At 48.0% G+C, this 22754-nt stretch overlaps 1 protein-coding gene across 3 annotated transcripts in view; it reads left to right on the top strand.

Moving 5' to 3' along the window:
* The window catches only part of anapc1 (anaphase promoting complex subunit 1), a 57371-nt gene that overhangs the window by 22676 nt on the left and 11941 nt on the right, over positions 1–22754 (top strand). The window contains exons 44-55 of one of the 3 annotated variants that reach the window (XM_053874354.1): positions 961–1047; positions 1745–1862; positions 3118–3195; positions 3384–3451; positions 3575–3713; positions 4841–4927; positions 7788–7883; positions 7992–8181; positions 8583–8714; positions 8906–10491; positions 12523–12600; positions 13457–13492. In XM_053874354.1, coding sequence (XP_053730329.1) covers positions 961–1047; positions 1745–1862; positions 3118–3195; positions 3384–3451; positions 3575–3713; positions 4841–4927; positions 7788–7883; positions 7992–8181; positions 8583–8714; positions 8906–9030 — 1120 coding nt within the window. In that variant the 3' untranslated portion in view covers positions 9031–10491; positions 12523–12600; positions 13457–13492. Of the gene's footprint in view, positions 1–960; positions 1048–1744; positions 1863–3117; positions 3196–3383; positions 3452–3574; positions 3714–4840; positions 4928–7787; positions 7884–7991; positions 8182–8582; positions 8715–8905; positions 10492–12522; positions 12601–13423; positions 13493–22754 lie in introns of those variants that run through there. The other 2 variants (XM_053874353.1, XM_053874355.1) reach the window with 2 other exon arrangements.

Below are 22754 nucleotides of genomic sequence, written 5' to 3'. Positions count from 1 at the left end.
TCTCTCGCTCTCTGTCTCTCTCTCTCTCCCCCTCCCTCTCTCTCTCTCTCCTCTCCCTCTCCCCCCTCCCTCTGTCTCTCCCTCCCTCTCCCTCTCTCTCTCCCCCGCCCTCTCTCTCTCCCTCCCTCTCTCTCCCCCACCCTCTCTCTCCCTCTCTCTCTCCTCTCCCTCTCTCTCTCCCTCTCTCCCCCTGCCCTCTCTCTCTCCCTCCCTCTCTCTCCCCCACCCTCTCTCTCCCTCTCTCTCTCCCCCTCCCTCTCTCTCCCTCTCCCTCTCCCTCTCCCTCTCTCTCTCTCCCCCACCCTCTCTCTCTCTCCTCTCCCTCTCTTTCTCCCCCTCCCTCCCTCTCTCTCCCCCTCTCCCTCCCTCTCTCCTCTCTCTCTCTCCCCCACCCTCTCTCTCTCTCCCTCTCTCTCTCTCCCTCCCTCTCTCCTCTCTCTCCTCTCTCTCACTCCCCCCCCTCTCCTTTCCAAGTTCTATATCTATTTTTCTATTGTGGTGAGGGATACTTGCCGTGTTAAACAATTATCTGAATATGATTGGTATCACCCATTTACGTGTTCCACCCATCCCATCAACCGCCCCCTCCCCACCCGCAGAAGCCAGTTTCTAGGAAGTTGAGTCATTTCTTTCTTCATTTACTCAATTACTGCCTAGCGACATCACACCACAAGCAGAAATAAATGCAGTAGTTTGCATCGTGACCGTTGCTTTTACAAGAAAGTGGCTCCAAAGATACTCACTAGTGAGGTGATGCTGGGGGTTGCCGTGGTTTTAGTGAGTCTTGCGACCACAAACATGACTAACTCATGTCATCTGGATGAGTGAACTTGATGGAGAGGTTGTTTTTAATGATGGTGATTGATTATGTCTCAATTCCTCTCCTTCGTGAACGCCCTCTGTTGTTGAATGTTTTATGTTCAGTGTAAATGTGATGAAAAGCACTACTTTTTTCTTCAGGTACACGTTGAGCACCTCCAACTCAGCCATCGCTGCTCTTCTCTGTGCCCTGTACCCGCATTTCCCTGCCCACAGTACTGACAACCGGTAAGCTGCTTCTGATGTCGTGTGCCACCATTGAAGGTGACAAAACCATGTGATCGATTAGACCAAAACCTCTGCAGGGATCTCCCTACTGCTTTAGCTGCATATTGCCCCACTACTCAGGCATTGGGAGAATGTTTCAGCTTTTATTTTTTTCAGTCCAGAGTTTTTGGCTTTGTCAGAGCCAGAAGGATGTACAATCCACTCTGGCTGTGTTCCCTGTTGTTGAAATCTGATGCCAAGAATCCCTTCTTTGTATTTGTTTAAAAATGATTGTGCTACTGTGAGATGTGTAGGAGGTGTGGCATGGAATGAAGCTGACTTGTTCACTCTTGATCTACTGGCGCTCTGTGTCACACGGAATCTCCTGTACCTCTGTTTGGGTTAGGGTTCTACACTGCGTACCCGGTAACCAGCTCACTGCATTCCACTCACACTGGTGCTTAATAATCCACCCACCTCTGACAGAGTGGAGTGCTCTTCTCCCTTTTCTGATACCCCAGATGTTGCCAGGGATCCCCTTCAGATGACAAATGCCTCATTGGTCAGGCTGTTTTCTACTGCATCAATTTGGGGAAAGTGACTGAAGTAATTCAAAGGCCAGATGTATTGGAGGAAGGTTTTACTGAAGTTGTCCCACCTCCCATGTTTGACTTCATTTCATGCCAGTGTTTTTCATTTCAAACTCTTGTTATTGCAGTTATCACTTGCAGGCTCTGCGCCACCTAGCTGTGCTGGCTGCAGAGCCCCGTCTGCTGGTCCCGGTGGACGTGGACACCCAGAAACCTTGCTATGCTCTCCTGGAGGTCTCATACAAGGTTTGTTCCTGCTTCTAAGAATACTGTCCTGTACACCCTATACCTGTGTGATCGACCGTCTGCTGCTGTCTTTGCCTTGCAATCACGAATGTTTGTCTGGGTTCTTGTGCTGTTTGCAAGGAACTTGTTTTCATGCTGCTTTCAGCTTTGCAAAAAAAAAAAAAATCTCACTGCAAGTGTCCTCATCACACCTAAACCTCATGTATTGGTTTCTTGTCATTTCCTTTCACACATCCTCCTCTATAGTACGAGATCATTGATCTGAGCTGCTCAGCTGTGGTTGCCTGCACCAGCTCAGAAGTGCACTCTCCTGAATAGACAGTAAATGAAAGAAGTTGTTTATGATCACTTGTTTTGTTTCCTTCACAGGATTGTTTGTTGTCAGTAATTGCAATTGAATCCCCGATGTTGTTTTTGTTATGAGTGCAACTTAATGGAGTGGCCAATAATGTTTCCTCAGGTAAACATTTCTTCACTCCAACAGGCCAACAGAACGGATACTGTCAGGAACATTCTGCAGAAAACCTCTGAAGAGGCTCTGCAACATGCTGTCAGCAAAACATTGGAAACATCATTGGCCACTCTGCTGTTGAGAACAGCTTGATTTGAGCTACATGTAGAACAGACATGTGTGATCATTTGCCATTAATCGTGAGTTAACTCAGCTTCAGTGCGAGTAATTAAGATTAAGCATTTCAATGTATTGACAGCACTCAGAAATGTTTTGAAAAAACAAACGAAGGACTTTTTTTTTAAGTCTGTTTGCAGTCATTTGAATAGCAGCTGCTGAGTGCTCAGCTGGGTTTAATGATGTTGGTGCACATGTTGCAGAACATTCTGACCAAGACGGGTGTTTTTGTTATCTGAGTTTGGATGATGGGTTGGATGAATGGGTGTGGAGCGGATGGCAGCTAATTAGACCTGTGCACGACCATGAAGTGGAGGCAGATCATGATGGTGTTTTGCTCCTGTGCTGTGCTTCAGCTCTCTATTTCATACTGTTGCTGTTGTTGTGTGTCCCTGTGTCTTGTTTTCTATTTTGATTTTTAGCAGCTTGCTGATTAACCTTCTCTAGGCCTGAGCTAAAAAATTACACTGACCAGAAGACCATTCAAGTGTTTTGAGCTGCTTCTTCAGTTACGACGAGCTTTTGTTTACATTTCACAACGCAAAAACTTCATTAAACTGTGAGCCGACCTCATTATTTTCTCTGTCGGCCGTAATGGGTTGTGACTTTTGTCCATGTTTGACGCAGGAGACCAAGTGGTACAAGGACACCGCCGTAGAGCTGATGGCTCCCACAATGCTGCCCGAGCTCCACCTCCTCAAAGAGGTAACTCAAAGTACTGTGGGGACTACAATTGACTTGTTGGGCTCACATCGACTGAAAAACAATCATAAAAAGATATGCATGCTGAATTGTTTTATACTGCTGGATGTTGCTCTCTGAATGAGTCATATGAAACTGGTCAAGCAGAGGCTGCGTTTTGCCTCAGCACTGTGGTTTATACTTTGCTGCAGGTGAAGGTGAAGGGGCCGCGTTATTGGGAGCTTTCTATTGATCTGAGCAAGGAAACGCAGCATCTGAAGTAAGGAGAAACAACTGTCTCTCTGTAATCAGCAGTATCTTTTGCTTGTCACCTCCAGCGTGGATCTTCACATGTCATGCATTGATTAAATTGACTGCTTCTAAAGGATCTTCTCTGCTGCAGGTCCATCCTCTCCAGGGACGGGGTTTTGTATGTCAAACTGAGGGCGGGGCAGCTGCCATACAAAGACGACCCCCATGGGTGGAAGAGTCTGTTGTCTTCTTCTGTTACCCAGCGCCACTCTGGAGTACAGGCTTTCAAGGTGAACTCAATACATGCCGCTTCAATGCACTCACCTGACGTCTGCTGTGCGACTCATGACGTGAACCGTCTGGTCTGGTTTACTGGCGAAATATCAATATAAACTCTGGAAAAAATACATTGGAGGTTAAGAGAACCTGCTCTGAGGATGTTTTCTCCAGGTCCCAAAGCAGAGCAGCACTGAGACATTGCTATTAGAGCAAGACTCTCCGGTAGTTGTGAGGTTGAAAGTAAACTGAGTCGGTCATTTTTACTTTCTGTGAACATCATTCGTGTTTCAGGAACTGCAAAATCACCCTTAATAATTTGGCCGATGTATACACACACACACACACAGGTCTGCATTTCTATCCTCGTTAGGACGTTGTGGGGACCTGTGATTGCCCACCCTTTCCCCAGCTTCTCCCGCTAAACCTAACCACTAAAAACACCATAGCCTCTGAATCAAACTGAAAGCCAGTTAGAATCAGCCAGTTAGTCTTTATCCTCAAATTGAGGCTTAACTTTGTGGGGACCAACCAAAGTCATGCGGTCGTCACAAGGATAGTGATTTGTCAAGAATTGGTCCCCACAAAGTAGGATTGTTCCCCTTCCCCGACGCACGCACGCACGCACGCACGCACGCACGCACGCACGCACGCACGCACGCACGCACGCACAGGACACCTGAGGGTTTAAGAATATCTTCCTGAGGGAAAAACCCTTTCACAGTTCCTGAATCTGTCTTGATAAAAAGGTTTCAGTCAAACATTCAAATAGCCTTGGTAGCGACCGTGACAAGTAACAGGTCTGTGTTTGCTGCTTCATGGCTGTGAGTGACATGATCTCACATTTGTGAGCAGGAGTCTGCTCTTGCATTTGCCTCCTGCAGAGGTGATTGGATCGACCTGCTCCCTGGTTTCTGCTCTACATTCTGTCACTTGTCACTGCAGGTCCAGTGGAGACTTTGACAGGCTATTAGTTGCTCTCTCGTGGCTGCTGTGTCAATACACAGCTGTACACAAGCAGTAATGTTCCACGCATGACCGCTTCTCTTCATGCTGCCTGCTGAAGCTCCATTCTCTTCTGTGTGATCCATGTCCTTTGTGGTGATTGTGAGATCATCTATTTCCTTGTTTGTTTCCGCAGCCTGAGTCCATCTCCACCTTCACTTCTGATCCCGCACTGTTGTTATTTGCAGAGTTCTTCTGCAAGACCAAGGATGGGGCAAACCACGTGAGTTTAACGTCATGATAACCTCTGGATGTTGGAGAACCCTGCACTAGCTGCCCTCTGAAACTGCTGCGTGATTCTGATTCTTGGTCTGATCGGACTGGAAGGCCCTTGCTACTTTCCAGTGCAGTCATGCTGACGGTCAAATGACAATCAAAGTAAAAACACAGTCATCAAAACAGCTGGCAACTGATTCATCATCAAATCAAGTTCACTTTCAGCTCATCTGTTGCAGTCCATTACGGACGCTTCCATGACCTCTCTGACCGGAGCCTCCACACTGTGCAACAGGAAATACAGTCATTGTGAAGAGCAGGTTCACAATTACACAAACCAGACCGTGGCTGCATGAACACGCGACGGACCAGGTGCGAGCTCCTGCTGTGACCAGGCTTTGGTCCAAGAAAGATGCTGTCTGCACCATCTGCAGTAGCCAACAGAATCTCTTGTGATCCTGATGACTGCTTTCCTGTTTGCATAGCTTAGCTTCCGTTTTACGTCAGCTCAGACAAATGTGCTTAAAGTGAACTTGATATTTCTACTTTTGTTTTGTTTCTGGGCCTTTTGTCAATGTGATTGGGTTTTTGTGTTTAATACACAGCTCCATGTTCACATTCCAGATAATGTTAGTGTAATTGTTGAAGGCCCCTGTAAAGCGGATGATGACCCTCTGTTGTAAAGTTGTCCTGTCGTTAACAATCGTTCAGTCACACTGACCCTAGAAAAGGCATTCATACAGAGCTTTGGTTGCAGTTCATGAATGGGTTCAGTGGTGTTGAGGTGAACTGTGTGACCCTGTGGAATCGTAATGCACCAAGGAGATTATTTATGGTCATAGTAACCGTGTATGTAGATGTACGGTGTCTTATGAATGCATGATATATGCATTATAGATGAGAGGGTTAGTGCCACCGTAACTGCACCACTGGAGAGGCAAACATGCCGGAGTTAGGCTTGTGAATACCCTGAAGCTAAACTGTAAATGTCCCTGAAGAAGCTACCTGGATGTTTTTGAACCTCCAGTAAGGTCGAAGTGAAAACTGGCCATGTAAGGCGTGGGTTCATGTGTTGGCACGTGACTGGCTGTTACTGCAGCAGGAAGGAAATATTGTTTCTTCACACTGTTTTAATCAGCAGCTCGCTGACATGTTGAGACATCCCACAGTGTGTGTGGTTTGCCATCAGCGCTGCACAGCTAAATTACACCAGCATGCAGACGTTAGTGACAGAAGCTTGTGGTGCCTGCACTCCTTTGACCCCACAGTGAAGGAGTCAAACAGCAACGTAACCCTCGTGAAGTTTATTTCTCTGCTCGCAACTCATGGACTGAAAGAGACATCAGATGCATTCTAGCTCTGGAGCGACAGCTGCTCCTGGCCTGCTGCGTCACTGGGTGGAAGCAGTGGCATTTCAGTGGTTAGGATTTGGTGAGGGGATCCACTGGACGCTGCTCTGGATAGAGGCCACTGGCGATGCAGTGTGCCGTCCACCTGATTCACCAATTCAAAGGGAGTCACAACATGAGACAGCTGTGTGCACTTGGGTTATCTACAGCAAACCTGACTTCCTCTCACATGGACAGCTTCCCATGAAGCGAAGAGGAAGTCAGGCTTGGTTCAAGAGGAACCCAGACATTCATTTTTAAACTCTGGTCTGTGGCTGTGACTTGGAAGAGAAGTGGCTCTGCTTCCCCCTTGTTTTTTTGGTGGCGACTGGTTGAAACTTATAGTCACACAGTCCGACCAGTCAGCTGCATGCTTGACCTGACCCTCCCCCATGTGACCACAGAACCTCGCCCACTAGAGCCGGGTCTCCCATCCCGCTCTGAACCTTGTTAATCACTTGACTCCTATTTTGAAGTGAAGAGGCTGCTTCAGCACATCTCCAGGCTCATTTGTCAGATTGCTCAGAGGTCACTGATTTCAGCTCTTGGAGACAACCTCAGGAAAATGTGTCATTTTGTAGCGTGGCATTCTGTAATTCAATTTGAAGAAGGCATCCATTTTTCATCCCTGCTGTTTCAGCGGTGTTGCCGGTGTGAAGGTGTGTTCAGGTGTGTTGCCGTTTGTCAGAGCGGAAAATTACAGTCTGGTTTTCAATCTGGTGTAACTTGGAGAACACTACAAAAATGGTTTGTCTCCGTCTCCTTGTGAGGACCTCTCATGGCCGTCAGCCTTTCCCCAGCCTCTCCCCTTTAAACACATGGCTCACCTGACACGGGACTCTGGACCAAACCCAGTTAGAATCACCCAGTTGTTTTTGAAGTTTGAACCTTCAAAATGGGGGTTAATGAAGTCAGGTCCTCACAGATTCTGAAGCCATTTTTCAATCAATACGGCGTCGACTGTTGCGGGAGGTCATTTAGCTGGTGCCGCTGTCCAAAGCCACGAGAACACATCTCCATGTGATGCTGAGGACCTTTCCTAAGGGCCCACACGTCTCGCTTGATTCAAACCTGTGACTCCCTTCACCGCAGTCGTTTTTGTGAGCCAAGGGGCAGTTAGCACAGGAGAGAGAATGTCAACCATCGAAGAATAAACAAGTCGTGTGTTTACTGTTTCTGTGCAGAAACATTTTGATGTCACACACTGTTTGTGTTTAAAAGTAAATCATGATGTTAAACATGCTGAGCTTTGTTTGTTCACTGGGCCCATGTGTACATTCTGTCTCGTGGACACAGTAACTCATGTAGCTGCCTCTGAACACGCACTGTTTTCAAATGTATCTCAGAGACGATTCGGGAAATTTGTTCATAATTTTAAAACTTCCGACATAAATACTCAGTTCAGGGTCCAAAACCCATGAGGACAGAAAGATGCTTGTGTCCAGCTGCCTCAGTCACATTCTTCTGGCTGTCTTTCAGAGGGCGGACTCGCCCTCCTTGTTTCCCACCATGCTGTGCGAGTGTGTGACGCAGGAGTGTCCGGAGATGTTGCCCACCTACATTGCCATTGAGCAGGTAACATGCACTGTCCAAGCCTGGCGCACACGTCTCATACAGAAGTACAGCGTCCTCTGGAGCGCTGCAGTGTGTGATGAGCCTGCTGAGCTGATGTGGTCACTGCAGGCCGTCGGCGCTCTCTGTCAATGCCACCTTCCTCAGACCTTCCCATCGTGGCAGCTGCGCCTGGTGGTGGACTACTGGGAGAGCCGCGTCCATCGAGGTCCCACCAACTGCACCGTCGCCCTGCTGACCTCCGAGTTTTTACCAGTCATGAAGAGCAAGGTGGACGTCACTCTGGACGTCTGGCTCAAAGGTACTTGGCACCTACGGCTTAAGACCGTGCATCCAGACCAGTTGAGTAGGAAAGAACTCTTCTCTTTAATCTTCCAACTGACCATTCCCTGGTCATAACTGCAGATATTGCTCTCTTTTTATGAAATTGTTTCAATTAGACTTGTCTGCAAAATAACTTTGAGGAATAATAGATAATGCAGTACTACTGTGCTGTTATGTGAAATTAGATGATTAAATCGTCATGTTTGTGGTTAATGTGTTTGATCATGATGCGAGGTGACCTTTGACCTTCATAAATCAGACCTGAATGTGCTTTTATTAATTCACATGCTCAGCTCTTGAGTGGTTAGTTTTTCATGTTTGGTCATATGTGTGAACTGTGAGAGTATCACTGAGACGGTGGACATGTTTGGCCTCCAGAGAACAGCTCAGCGTTGACCTCCTACATCAGGGGACAGAGCCTCACTCACGACAGACAGTGCAGCATGTTGGCTTGCTTCCTGGTGTACCGATCCATCCCCTGCCTGAGGAGCGCACTGACACTGCTGGAAGGTGAGACAAGTTCTGTTGCTGACTGACTCTTGGTGAGGCTAAGCACCATCAGCTCCGTTTGGAGTTTGTCTCTCCATCCTTGAGGAGACCCATGGCTCACCTAAACCAGGACTCTGGACCAGACTGGAGCCCAGTTATTTTGGCTTAACTGGTTTCTGCTGGCTCATGTGGACTTCTGTGCCTTCCTTCAGGGTTCACATCGGTGGGAGACTTGTTGTCACGCAGCAGACGGTTGGGAATCCCAGTGAGAGACCTGCTGAGACTGGTGCCTTTCTTACTCGGCAACTCAACTGGACTTCAGTGTTCAGTGGCCTAAGCCTGCTACCCTGCATCAGTCTGGTGTCTCTCTCTCTCTGTCTCTCCCTCTCTCTCTTTCCCTCTCTCTCTCTCTCTCTCCCTCTCTCCCCCCCCCCTCTCTCTCTCTCTCCCTGCCTCCCTCTCTCTCTCTCCCAGTGCTCATCCTGACAGACTGTTTTCTGCGACTGTAGAATTTATTTTATTTTTTTTACATCTCAAGGTGGTGTTAGAGCAGTGTCGGAGGCCCAGTGTGAACTGTGGACTGGTAAAACAACACATAGTTGGACTTGACACTAGTCCCTGTGTATTCAGTGTGAACTGAGGGGAAAATAAAATGCTGCAAGGTTGTTTTGATAAGAATTGTTTGGCCAGCGTTCATTGCAATCCAATCTTTTTTTTTTCAACCACAAAAGAAGTGAGAAAAAGACATTAAGTTAAAACCAGACTTTGAGCTGGAATCTGCTTCAAACCCTTGACGATCAAGGGTCCAAAGCTGGTGATGAAGGACACCACCTGGAGGTGTGGATGCTCCCACACACGATCACCAGGAGGGCTGGGAGCTGGTCTGTCACTGCTGCCGCTCCTTGTTCGTCCTGTGATGGAGTTGAGGAGGTGGAGTGTCCCCTCATGTCTGACATGGAAAACATTCCTTCACACGCTCAAACGAAACGATCTTTGTGTCTCATCATCTGAGCTGCATGTATAAGCAGAAGACACACGGTGAAATGGTCCAGTATTTTGCGCCGTCAAACACCCCCCCTCTCAGACGTCTGAGATGACCCCAACAGTTGCGGGGACCTAACTGAGTCTGGAACCTTGATGCCGTCGTCGCAGGTGGCTGTGCTCCGTCTGTTTGAAGTTTGTTGGACCTCCAGTTGTGAAAAACCCAGTGAATAATCTTGCCTGAGAATCGTCCTGGCCTGCATCTATCACTCATTTCAAAGGAAGCTGCAGTGGCGCTCTGAAAGCTGATCAAATTCTGCTGACGCTGCTCGAAGCATTTCAACTTTCTCATGGGAACGAAAGGCTCACAGTGATGTGTGTGCGCGCCGCTGGTCACATGACCAGCTCAGTAGTCCAGGTGAGCGTGTCACAGGCCACCGATCTTGATCTTGTTTCAGTGGAAGTATGCTTTTTATCTGTATGTTCTGTTTTAGTTTCCTTATCATTCACTTCTCTCTCATTCTGATCAAAACAATTACTGGAAGGTTATACCTTTCACTTCTACTGTGTTAAAATGTGTTGCGATCTTTTTTGGTGAAAGCTTTTCCAGTCGCTGTGATGTGTGTATTCGTCTTTCAAGAATGCGCGCTCATTCAAACCCAGCTGGGGAAGCAGAAGTGGGTGTGCCGTTTACAAACTTCAATGGTGTGTTTGTAGATAACTGACAGCGACTCTGAAGATTGTGGCTGTGGTCACATTAGCTGAGGCGCTCTACTGAACTGTGAAAAATGCGGAGGACAAGCGCACAACATGTGAGGTAAGTCACTGCATTTCTTGCTTTTATTTCATGCCTTTTAACCTGTTTCAGCGTGAGTCTGATGAACACCAGCAGATGTGACGTTCAAGGGTCAAAGTAGAAAATAAGCTGTTTTTTTCTTTCTCTCTCTCTCAATGACCCCCAATATTCCACTGGAGTGTTTCTGTCTTGTCCTGAGGAGTGAGTGCTGTGCTGGGTGGTGGGAGTCCTTGCCTCTAACTGGACACTCGCTCTTTATTTTTATTTTTCTTCTAAAGATCCTACTTCCAGCTCCAGAAGTGTGTCATGAGAAACCTTTCTCTTTCCAACCAACGTTTGTCTGAGCCACACTCACGCAGCGTCAGAGCTGGAGTCCACTTCTCGCTGTGGAGTTCAGTCTCAGGCTGGGGTCTCAGACTGGCCTTCAAGAAGCTCCTGTGGCTGCAGGTGTTTCATCCAACCGGACAAACCAGCTGACTGTCTGCTGATCAGTCTTCAGGCATCTGATTGGTTGGACCAAAACCCTGCTCCCACAGTGGCCCATCAGGCTGAGACCCTGCTGCAGGCTGATCTGACCTTCTCTTCCAAACACCACCTTCTTTTCAGAGCTCAATAATGTGTTTGTGAGAAAGGAGGGCGTGCTCAGGCGTCTCCAGAAATCCAGCGAGATCGATGTAGTGACACTCCAGGCCTGAGGGTGGCGCAGTGAGATCCGGGCAACGATCGAGGACACGCGCGCGCGAAGCCAAACGTCACTCTGACTCGTTAGCGTAACAACCGAAGCTGTGGGCCATTGAGGGTGAGCGGTTCCAGTCACTGTAGAAACGAGAGGGCAGGATGCAGAGCCTCTATTCCTGTCCATTGTGCAGTCTTTAGACACTGGCGCCATAGCGTTAACAGTCGGCCATTTTTCATGGCGTCGCTCGTTAAGCGCTTCTCCCAGAATGTTAGGCGGAAGGTCTTTCCATATAACGACTCACTGGAATCCGCTGTGAAAATGAAAACAGCCCTCCCTTTGCTGTAATCAAGACGGCGACCGTATGGTGCTTGGCGGCGTGGGTGGTCTCCTCATGAATGGTGATGGGACGGAGGGCTTGTGGCCAAGAAAAAACGACAACCAACGCTCCATGCCGAACATCTGGAGGCTGGTTTCGTCCATCACAGAAACCATTCATTTCCGCTTCGCTTTTTATGAGTTGCGTAACGTGTTTCTTTTCAGGAACAAACAGTGTTGTTCCCCAAATCGGCTCTGACCCTCGTGCTGAGTCAGCAAAATGAGTGGAGCAGGCAAACTTGAGCCTTGTTTCGTGGGGTCCCGAGGGCGGTGGAGGCTGCCTCCAGCCTGCCCGCTCGCCGGAGGTTGACCAAGCGCATCAGACTTGCAGAGACGCGGCGCCTTGTGACAGCCGCTGGCCTGAAGAGGACTTCCTGTCAGGAAGTTTCTTATCTGGCACTTCTTCTTGAACAAGTAATGCTCAGAACTAGGTCGCTCCACACACTCGGCAGATGTGTCCACTGACCACTGCAAGTGGTTGAAATGTGCCGAGCCTGAGCATTGAAGTAGTGGCACCTGCCGAGAGCAAGTGCTACTCTCACGGCTCTATACTGCCACCTAGTGGCTCCATCAGGTGCCTGATGATTGGACGAGGCCGCTCTCTTCTTCTCGACTGCCTTTTTCACTGAAGTCGCTCTCGTCATCGCAGTTACGCGCGCTTGGATCCGGTTTCTCGCGCTGTGATTGACTTTGCTGCCCCCCGCTGTCCCAATCTGATTACTGCAGACTATTTTATTCCAGGGTATTATCTGACGGCCTAGTTGTCTAATTATGACCAGCCATGTTTGATCATACTTTATTCATATACTGTTGAGTTGGCGAACGGCCTTGTTGTTATTTTATTTTAATTTTTTGTCAGCACTTTATTCCAAAACACTTTCCTAGTTGGTGGGCTCCCCACTGACCATGGCAAGAAGTTCTGATTCTGATTCTGATTCTTGATGCGACGCCTCTCAGAGCAAACCAATGTGCCCGACGATACCTGTGTTGTCTTCCAGCTGGGACTGATGCTAGTGAGGGACTAACAAGCCTGGGTGTTGACTGTGCCTGAGTCTGGACAGGACTGTGCAAAACAGGTGAGTGTTACAGGCGGGGCGTGAGTCATCGCTCATTGTTCTTCATCACAGTCCTGTTCATGGGTGCAGGGCCGAAACAGAAACCTTGTTATTTTGAGTCACCAGCCACTGAGGAGAGACGCTGCTCCTCCAGATTCCCACGCAGGTCTTTGGTCATTGCTCAGCGTTTCAAAGTTTAGATTCAGTCCTTCAGCAATTGCTCATGGTTTGCAACACTTTTACTCATCACTGATAACTGAGGCAACTATTTCAAATAAATTCAAAATATGGAAACGTCATCTGTTCAACTTTTCCATGCTCGTTCTCATTCTTACATTAGTTTGTGGTTAGCATTCCGAGAAATAAACAATTCATATGATGGAACTCAAACAAATGGCTTCCATCAAAGACAACTAGGTCATTATAACCGGGTTCCAGTTTGGTTCAGAGTCCTGGTCACGTGGTCCCTGTCTCAGGAAGGCGTGGTGTCACTTCTATTTCCCATGACTCTTGATAGAACTGACCTTAAAAGATCATGTGTTTCCATCTCTCCCTCTCTCTCTCTCTCTCTCTGTGTGTCTGTCTGTCTCGCTCTCATTCGATTTCTTGCTCTGTCTCTCTCTCTCCCTCCCTCCCTCCCTCTCTCTCTCTCTCTCTCTCTGTGTCTGTCTGTCTTGCTCTCACTCGATTTCTTGCTCTCTCTCTCTCTCCCTCTCTCTCTCTCTCTCTCTCTCTCTCTCTCTCTCTCTCTCTGTCTCTCTCTCTCCCTCTATGTGTGTGTGTGTGTGTGTGAAGTGTGTGACCTTTAGACCTGTGGGAGTTTGATGATGCGATGTTTCCTCAGGAATGACTGGAGCATCATGGGTGTCTGTTTCAGAGTCGAGCGGCAGATGAAGAGGAGGACGAAGATCAGGTAGGACCCAGTGTCTTTAAAAGCTGTTTCTGTGTTGGTGAGTGCTGCTGAAGACTCTTAGATTCTGATATTTTCAAGTCATTGTAGACAGACAGAAGTTTCCTCTGCTGGAGGAGACCTCGTCATGGGGAATCAGGGAAGCGTGTGGTGATGTCACAGCTTGAGCGAGGTCTGGTGGACGTCTCTGTGACCGGTGTGGTCGGACGCTTGCTGGAGGCTTGTCGTGTTGCGAGCTGTGCGGCTGTTACCGTGGAGGAGCATCAGCCTGCTCACTGGTGTCACTGAAGGGTTTCTGAGATGGAGGGTCTGTCGAGTCGTCAGGGTTTCTGTGCTTTTCAACTGCTGCCAACCTCCAATCTCCAGGTCTGTGACACTTTGAGAGCTTTGAGCTCAACTCGGGGACGGGCATTTCGTGGCTGCGTCGCTTCTCACAGTAGCTTCGTGTGGTCCTGCGCTGCGGCTCCATGGTGCATGTCATGAGTCAGCGTGGGGTTCTGAAAGCAGCCTCACCACAGTGTCTTCTGCAGCAGCAGCAGCAGATGGAGGTGAGGCGTGGGTGGACGGGGACAACGCTGACAGAGATGACTCAGGAGATGAGTCACTTGCATGTCTGAGCAAAGGCATGACACGTTTTGGAAGGAAATTGTTCCAGAATTCAAGTCAGTTTTCTGGTTTACCATTGGTATCAGCTACTGGGACGGTGCAGCCAAGCCTCCTGCTTCTGTCTCCGCGCAGTTTTCTGACCCAATGTTTCATATTATTATTTCATATAGGCAGTATCCTGCCTGTAATGATCCCCAGCAGACAGCAGGGGCAGCCGTGCTCCTGGGGCTCCTATAACACTGCGTTTTTCAACCAGTGTGTAGCTGTCAGGTGGACCCTGGGAAAATGACCCAGAGTCACCTCATGTGTCCGGAGACAGAGGCAGGCCATATGATGCCATGAAGTCATGACAGTGAGAAGGTGTGGAGGAGCAACCAAGGTGAGGAGATGATCCCATGGACTGGCTGCCATTCTTTCTCTCCACTCTACTGTAGAGTGTGTTGATGCTGATGCTGATCCCTCCCTCAGTCAAAGCAGCGCTGCTGTGGTGCGCCGCGCTCCTCTGCCCACACACTCACAGCCAAGAAGCCGCTCACATGCTTCAACAACTTCCAGCTGTTTTTAGCTCACAGAGCTAACAGAGCTAACCTGACCCGTCTGACTTCCAAGCTGTATTGATGCTCATGGACTGTCAACAAAAGACATGTGAAGAGAGAAAGAATCACTGTTGTTATGAAGCAAGTTCAGGCAGAGAAGCCAAGGATTTGTCTGGAAACTACAGTCACATCATGCAAAAGAGAAGTGATCCCATCCAAACAGTGATTTAAAGTCAGTCAACACATCAATGAACCATGATATAGTTTGCCATATCGCTGCCTCTTTCTGGACACATTGGATGTGTTTGTGCAAACAGCCTGGCAACAGAACAAGCCAGTGTCAGTAGCTGCAGTGTTTCACCAGTGAATAGGGAGTTTCTACAGGACGAGTGCACTTTGGCGGAGATTCCTTTGCTGCATCAGCTCCTGCAACATTACTAACCAACCCCAAACTATGGGACATGGTTTGAGCTGGTGTTGTCTCCCAAAACTACAAAACTTTGCCCAGCCACAGGGCAGAAAGGTCTCTGTGTTTTCTGAAAAAAAAAAAAAAAAAAAAAAAAAGTTTCCTCTCATCGGCTGGACTTTTGAAGAGCCACTTCCACTGAGCTTCACTGATGTGACGATCAGACGAGAAACATGACCCTGTGTTCACTGTCTGTCATATGCTGCCACCTACCGGACATGTACAGTATGGCAGCAATGATGAACTTCTGCGTTATAGTTCTTAATAGTTCAAGTAATCTCAAGTTTTCATGAGACACGTAGTGCAGCTGGTGAAATGTTTTCCTGCTGCTCATGCCCCTGACGCCGACAGAAACATGCTGCCACTGAATCTCTTGTGGTGTGCTGCTGCGGTCATGTGACCATCAGGAATGAGAGGGATTTGTAGCTGCTGATGAATGAAAGTGGGTGATTGGGTGAAGAGGTGGAGCTGCCTTATCTGGAAGGCTCAGCCATGTGCTGCTCATCTTGATTTTGGACCGAGTTCAGTTTTACCTCAGTAAACAAGCCTTTTCATCCAAAAGGCCGAGTCATCTCCGTTCAGACCGAGTCACTGGTCTAGTTAGTGGAGTCCATAGTCAGCCTCGGATGGTCCAGTCCAGAGGGAGCATCTGCATGCTGGGGTCCAGACTCCAGAGCCGTCTGCAGGGTGTTGACCACTTCCTCTGTGTGAGACTGCCTCTGATCCGGTCCACACAGTCAGCACCGCTCAGGTCTGCTCCCAATCTCAGAGGAGAGCAGGGCTGGCTTCCCGCTCAAGTGTCAAGACGTCGCCACAAAAGAGTCGGTTCCGATGACACGTTATTGAAGTGATTTGGTTGCTGACAAATGGGAGTCACGCATGTGTACTGCCATGTTTCGCCGCCAGGTGGCGTCAGGTCTCCACAGAAAGCAGCCGAGGCCTCGGCTCTGCCCGCGGGAGGAGCAGTTCAGGGTGTTTTCCAAGCCTCTGCTCGACTAGGCCGCAGCCACTGTCGATGCACAGGGTGAAGAAACGAGCCGGGCTTTTAGTGAGGGATTTGATTTCTCCGACAAGGTCACAGGGAGAAGTCGAATAACCGGAGGTGCCTGACATGTCAGTCATCTCAGGGTTGATGCGGTTCCAGCTAGTGAGAAGAGTTTCCGCAAATCCAGCCCTGAAATGGCGCAGAGAAGCATGAGCCTTGATGTTCAGAGGTGTTGGAGGCGATGTGATCCGAATGGAACCAAATTTTTGTTTTGCACATTTTGGTGGGAAGTGTAGAACAATGGAGACTGTCGGACATTTTGTTTTGTGCAGACATTTTGTCAGGTCCACACGGAGTTTTGAGGATGAAAACGTCAAAATAACTGGCTCACTATAACTGGGTTCAGAGTGCTGGTTCGGGTGTGTTTGGGACGGTTTGGTTCAGAACGAGAGGCTGCGGAAAGGGTTATGTGGACCAGAGGTCCTCATAAGCGTAGAGATGCAAGTGTGCGTGTGAATGAGTGAATGTGCGCTGTGGTCAAAAAAAAAAAAAAAAAAAAAAGCATGTTTCTGCAGAAGTGGCTGGGGCAGGCACGACCGTAACTGTCCGGACTAAGTACTCTGGAATATAAGATGAATCCACTCAATTTGAGGTAAAAATAAAATAAAATAAAACAAAACAAAAACACAACGACGCAGGGCTTCTGTCGCACCGGCGAAAACATCGATTTAATGTCTATAAAAGGCCTGTGTTTGATATGCCCGTGAAAGGCCGTACACGAGTCCCTTCGTGTTTTGGGAAGCACTTCGTGTTGCGTTTAAAGGCCATACACGAGACTGCGAACCGTCTTGTCGGACAGTTCAATTTGGCTTTTCAAACATTCAAACTTGGCATCGTCGAATTCTTCTGGAGCGTGGGCGTGAAAGTGTCTGCAGCTGGACGTGACATGAGTTTCAAGTGGCACGAAAAAGCTTGAGATGATCGGGCGTGTTTCTCCCGAGGCCGACACGCGCAGGTGGACCAGAGCTGGGAGGCAGAGCCATGGCTCTCTTCTGCAGACATGACTCTTGTGAGATGAACGGTCACCGCTGGAAGTGAGATGTTGTGCACCCGCTACCGGAACGCGTGGCTCTGCGTCCGGGCCTCGCGCGCCTCAGATCGGACCCCAAGTCCCCGCAACATTTAATCCTTTGACCCAATCACTGACCCCTCATTCGAGATAGTTTGAGGCTCGTATTTGCTCGCGCGTCTGTTGTTTTACGTCTTTTGCGAGCGCCCGCTCGTATTGACATTGCACAACGTTTAGATGTCTATTTCTAATATTTCACTCCATTTTTTTCCCCACCATTTGACGCTACAATTTTATCGTTGCTAAACTGGGTTTTGCCACAAAGAATCAGCCATTTGTTGGGGAGTTAGGCACAAGAGAATATTGCTGTTTTCTGTGGAGGCCCCCCTGAAGGACCACGTCACCCGACGTGAAAATAGGGTCTGGAATATAAATGATTTTTTTTTTTTGTTTAAGCTTTTGAACGGTTTCTTTCGTGCATGTGAGGATCTCAGGCGGCGGGACGCCTTCGTTTGCTTGACTCGGTCTCTGTTGAGGCGAGTCAGAACCACGTCCGTCTGTTGGCCTCCAATTTAAAGTCTCGTATTTGTGGGCCGTTTGTTCACTCCGAATATTCGGCTGCTGAGTAATAATGGCGTGACTCCGCGGCCACTGAGTTAAATATCACAATTAACAGCCGCCGCAGCTTCACCAGATGAGTCATGTTTTGACGAGTGAATTGTCATCTCATTTCCTGCAAATGAAATTGTTTTCTGCCGTTGAAAGGTGTCTTTGAATCTCACCTTTTGCGGTTTGTTTTCCCTTGATATGACATCCTTGATTTGTGACGTTCTGTTCATATTTCGTTTTCACACTTCTAAAACGCATGGTCTCCACATGGTGAATTGAAGCAGGTCCTCTGAACATTTTCCAATTTCTTCACAGTCATAGGTGGCTCAATTTCGCATCCTCGTCTTTCTGCGCACCTCACACGCTCGGCTCCGGTCCGGGCTCCGGTCCGGGCTCCGGTCCGGGCCTCCGGTCCGGGGTCAGGCCGGCGCAGGTGTGTCTGGACCTGTTCACACGTGAGCGACGCACACTAGCATGTTTTTCATTTTGTTTTAGTTTAGTTTATTAGATTATACGGAAGTAATGATGAGGAATAAACGGATGCAATTTTAATTTGAATACGTCAACTGCTCATAGACAGTGATCATTTTCAGAAAGCTATTCATCGGAGACGGGCGATTATACACCGGTAATATTCGTTCAGCTGACTCTTGGAGACAATGTTAATGGCCTGGTTTCTGATGTTGTGGATGCGGAGCGACTCGATTATTTTTAATAAAGGTTCCAAAATGCTTCCAGAATTCATCGGATAACGAACCAATTGCAAACAAATGTCATATGCTTGCAGCAGTGTTTGGACCGAAGCAGCAATTCAATTTGAGGAACAATAGAAAGTAATACAATGCGTGTCATATTTTGATGCGAATAACTCTGTGATCATATGCATAATTGACGGCTGCACGAAATCGACCACTTTATTTTATTTTATCTAGAATTTCAAAAGTGTCTCCGCAGGGAGAAATGTTTATTTGTGATTCGATGATGTCAATGTCTTATGTTCGTATTTTAGCGTTTTGTACTTTCAATATTTCCAGTCTTTAAAAGGGTCTTCAATAATTTCTTAATTAGCTCGGTGATTTAATTTGAACATTTCCTTATTAGTTTTAATTACATTTTAATTTAATTTGAGCGTGATATTTCCGTATGAATTATTTGTGCGGGGAGGCGTTATGATCGTAGCACATTTGTTCAGATGTTAAGGCTTGTTGGTGAGTTTATGAGATCTTTTTGTGGGTCGTTTGGAGGAGGGACAAAAAGTCTCAGCCGCCATTGAGTTTGAAAATACCGTGTGAAATGAAGTTGCACAATCCATGTTTTTAGCCATGTGATGTTGGATGAATGAGCTTCCGATCCTCCCTCCGACTGAACAGAAAGCTGTGGCCTAGTTACGTGTCATAAGAACCCAATAGTTTCTTGCAGATCCGTCCTGACCATCCTCAGGAAACGGCCAGGAATGAGCCGGTTCACACGACGAGCGGTCCGAGTCAAGAATCCCTACGTCATTGTCCATATCCCATTGTCCACCAGTAGGTGGCGTCAGGTCTTCACACAGAGCAGCCGAGGCCCCTCGTGCTGTGACTCTAACCGCAGTAGGTACAGTCACTGTTTGCACAGGATAAACCTTCTGTGAGGGACCGCGTAGGTCGCCGGGTGAAGTCGAGTAAATAACCACTTGCTGTTGCTGACACGTCAGTCATTTCATCCCAAGTCTACTGGCTTGAATTCCTTGTTTCGGCTTCATGTTTCAGCTTCATCTTATTGATCCTATTGACTTTTTGGGTGATGATTTTTTTCGAGGGTGTTGATGGTCCTGTTCTTGCGACATTGCTTACTCATCGCTGAATGCTGCTTGGTGTCAGGACTGACCCTGCAGCGAGGACGCTCTTGACTCATCACTTCATCAACACGCACGCGATGAAATCATTTTGCTTGCGAGTGAATGCATGAATGTTTACAGTGATGAATGACGGCATAAGACACTTTAGATGATGCGGACACGGTCAGAACTCATGCAATGTTTTGTCCTTTTGTTGGCCTCATGTTTGTTCTTGCTGAACCTGGACAGTGCAGCTGTGGCAGTTTTCTCTGGATCATGTTCTCAGCTTTTGCTTTGGTGTTCTTCTGCACTGATCAGGGTCTCTTATTTCCATCTCCAGATGAAGAAATGATTGTCTGCTTCTCACTTCCTGTTGTTTCACCTGCGCCTGGCGCTCGTGAGCTTGTGAGCTCGTGAGCAGTGGCTGATGTAACACCACACTCACATTGCTCCATGTGAATGAACAGCTGAGGTTTGTTTGGGATCCATGCGACTGGAAGCCTCCATATTCTCCCTCAGAAACAGAAAAATGCTGGCTGGTGCGTGTTGGTTTATCCAGGACAAGGCCTTGCTGTAGAGTGAATGCTGAGTCATCTTGCTGAGAGGGTCTGTCTGGAGGGCTTGATGTGGTCTCACTGGCGTCCTGCAGGGGTCACAAAGCACCATGACAAGATGAGGCTCTGAAAGTCAGCTGGAGAAAGGCCTTTTCAGAATGATCTCTCAGCACCTTTGGACAGACAAAGTGCTGCACATCAACACAGAAGGTTAAATGCAGTTGGACAGGAAAATAAAGGGGGCTGGAAATTCCCATCACACAGCAGCTAGACTGTAGATCTCATCCTCACACACAGATGGTGAAAATGCTCTCGATCACAAAGAACTGGATCTCAAAAAAAACCCAACAAAACTCTCTAACGGGGACCACAGGATTTGGGGGTATGTGATGTAACAAAGTTTGGATTCCTGGAGTTGCTGAACTCCAGTTTGTCTGGCAGCGTGTTTACACACATTAACTGTGTGGTGTTCCCAAGACACTGGGGGCCAGAACGGGCCGCCCCTCCCCTAATCAGAATCAGCTCTCTTGTCATGGTCGGTGGGGAGCCCACCAACCAGGAAAGGGCTTCAGAATAAAGCGCTGTCAACAAAATTTAAAAAAATAAGGTAAAACAAATAACCCACAAACAACAAAGGCGGATCCCAAATTCAGCCTTTATTGTTGTTTGTTGAGATCAGACAAAAACTACTGATGTTTTTGTGCCGTTTCTTTTTCAGCCATTACATTTTCAACCGTAAATGTAACATGGTCTTTGTTTTGTTTGTTTCGTCCCTGTTATATTTTCTGTACTTCAAAAGACATTGATAGAAGATGGACAAAATGTTTTTATCTCTCTTATGATGTTTGGTCCATGGAAGTCCAAAGTGAATTTTCTATAGGTTTCATATTTACACTTCTTAACATCCTCTTGTCCATCTCACCTCCACACAACACTTGTGCTGCACCCACTTCCTGTTTGTGGGTCCTCTTCATTCCGTTGAGTGCACGTCACTGGTCCGTCCCATCCTCAGATATTCCTTTGTCTGCCGGCTCGACGGCTTCTCTGTTGTTGCTGTCGCAGGTTTGTCAGCTGAAGTGGCTGATATCTTTTTGCTGGTGTTTCCCTGGTTTTTAGGGTCCCCCCTCTCAAGCGGCTCTGTTCAGCCACTTTGTTTCCTAAAGTGAGAGAACTACAGATTGATTTTGCTCTCGTGCTTGGACATACGCGCTGGAGATATGATCTGATGTGACGTTCAGCCCAGCCACAGTGTGACACACAGTAGCCCACAGAGAAACATCTGCCTCTGCGAGTTTGGAGGTGTTAAAAAGCCAACTGATATTCTGAGTCAAGAGTGCACATTATGACTGCTGCAGTTTTGATTTCTCCTTCTGCTTATTGCTAGTGGTGGCTCGGTTCAAATCCAGAAAGAATTTGAATTTCATTTCATTTAACAAAGTTTGGATTCCTGGAGTTGCTGAACTCTAGTTTGTCTGGCAGAATGTTTTCCCCCAGCAGCCGGAGCATCAACAGAAACCCTCCGTGTGGCGTTCCCAAGACACTCTGGGCCAGAAAGGCTCCTTCCCCGAATCAGAATCAGAATCAGGACGCTGACTGGGCCGGGTCTCTCCCTCGCTCTTCAGCCTCTGAATTCTTTTTCATCTCCTTTTGCACCAGTGTGTGACACAGCCCGAGCACCTACTGTATTGTTTCTTTCTGTGTGACTGGCTTTATCAGTCTGTGTTTCGGTCCCATTTTCGTCTTCCGGTTGGTTTCAGTGTCAATGTTAAGTGAAGCAGATGGGCCAGCACCCTGCTGCACTGTACAAGTCAGCCTTGACGTCCGACAGTGGCTGTCATCAAACTGGTGGCAACTAAACAGAAGTCCTCGTCTTCTGAGACTGACTGGCCTCCCACTAACCATCCGTTTGTTCCTCTGCTGCCGGGTGCCGCTCTCTGGCTGCTGGAGCAGCGAGCAGGGCACACAGCTGTGTCAGGTGTGTGTCAAGTGTGGTCCTCCTTCACTGGGAGACTTTCACGCCTCTACCTTCACTGCTCCACTGTTCCAGACGGCCGCTCCAGAACCGATTTGTTTGAAATCTGAATGGATTTTTCCCATTACAATGAATGGAAAAAGAACGAATCGTTCCAAGCCTTGACGAGTCTCTTGAAGAGTCTCTGAGCCTGCATTTCTCTCTAACGTGTTCACTTAGGTTTCCATCGCCACCTCTCTCTGGTCTCTGGGGTCGTCTTTGTTCCATTGATCAGGGCTTTCTGTGTCCTCATGCACGAGCCGAAGACAGGCTGACTTGTGATGACGGCAGGCTGGAGACGCAGATATTGATATTTCACTTACACGAGATGAGTCACACTCGCAGTTTGACTGCTGTTCGGCTCCTGTTTTCCACTTCAGTCGAGTCATATCAGGAATCTCAAACACGCATGACCTCCTTTGACCTGAAGATGTATTTGCTGCTGCAAATATTGTTGTTTTTCCACTGGAGGTGAACACATACAAGAGCTTCAGGGTGGCGCTGTGGTGCACTGTAAATGACTGACTGGAGCCTGGATTGGCTGCAGCTCTGCTTCTTCAGTGTTGCCGCGCTGCAGCCTCCATTGAAGTGATTTTAGCGCTTGTTATCGCTC

The sequence above is a fragment of the Synchiropus splendidus genome, chromosome 9 (assembly GCF_027744825.2).
Source record: "Synchiropus splendidus isolate RoL2022-P1 chromosome 9, RoL_Sspl_1.0, whole genome shotgun sequence".
Lineage (NCBI taxonomy): Eukaryota > Metazoa > Chordata > Actinopteri > Syngnathiformes > Callionymidae > Synchiropus > Synchiropus splendidus.
The sequence above is the reverse complement of the archived record's forward strand: the minus strand, read 5'-3'. Positions and strand labels throughout refer to the sequence as shown.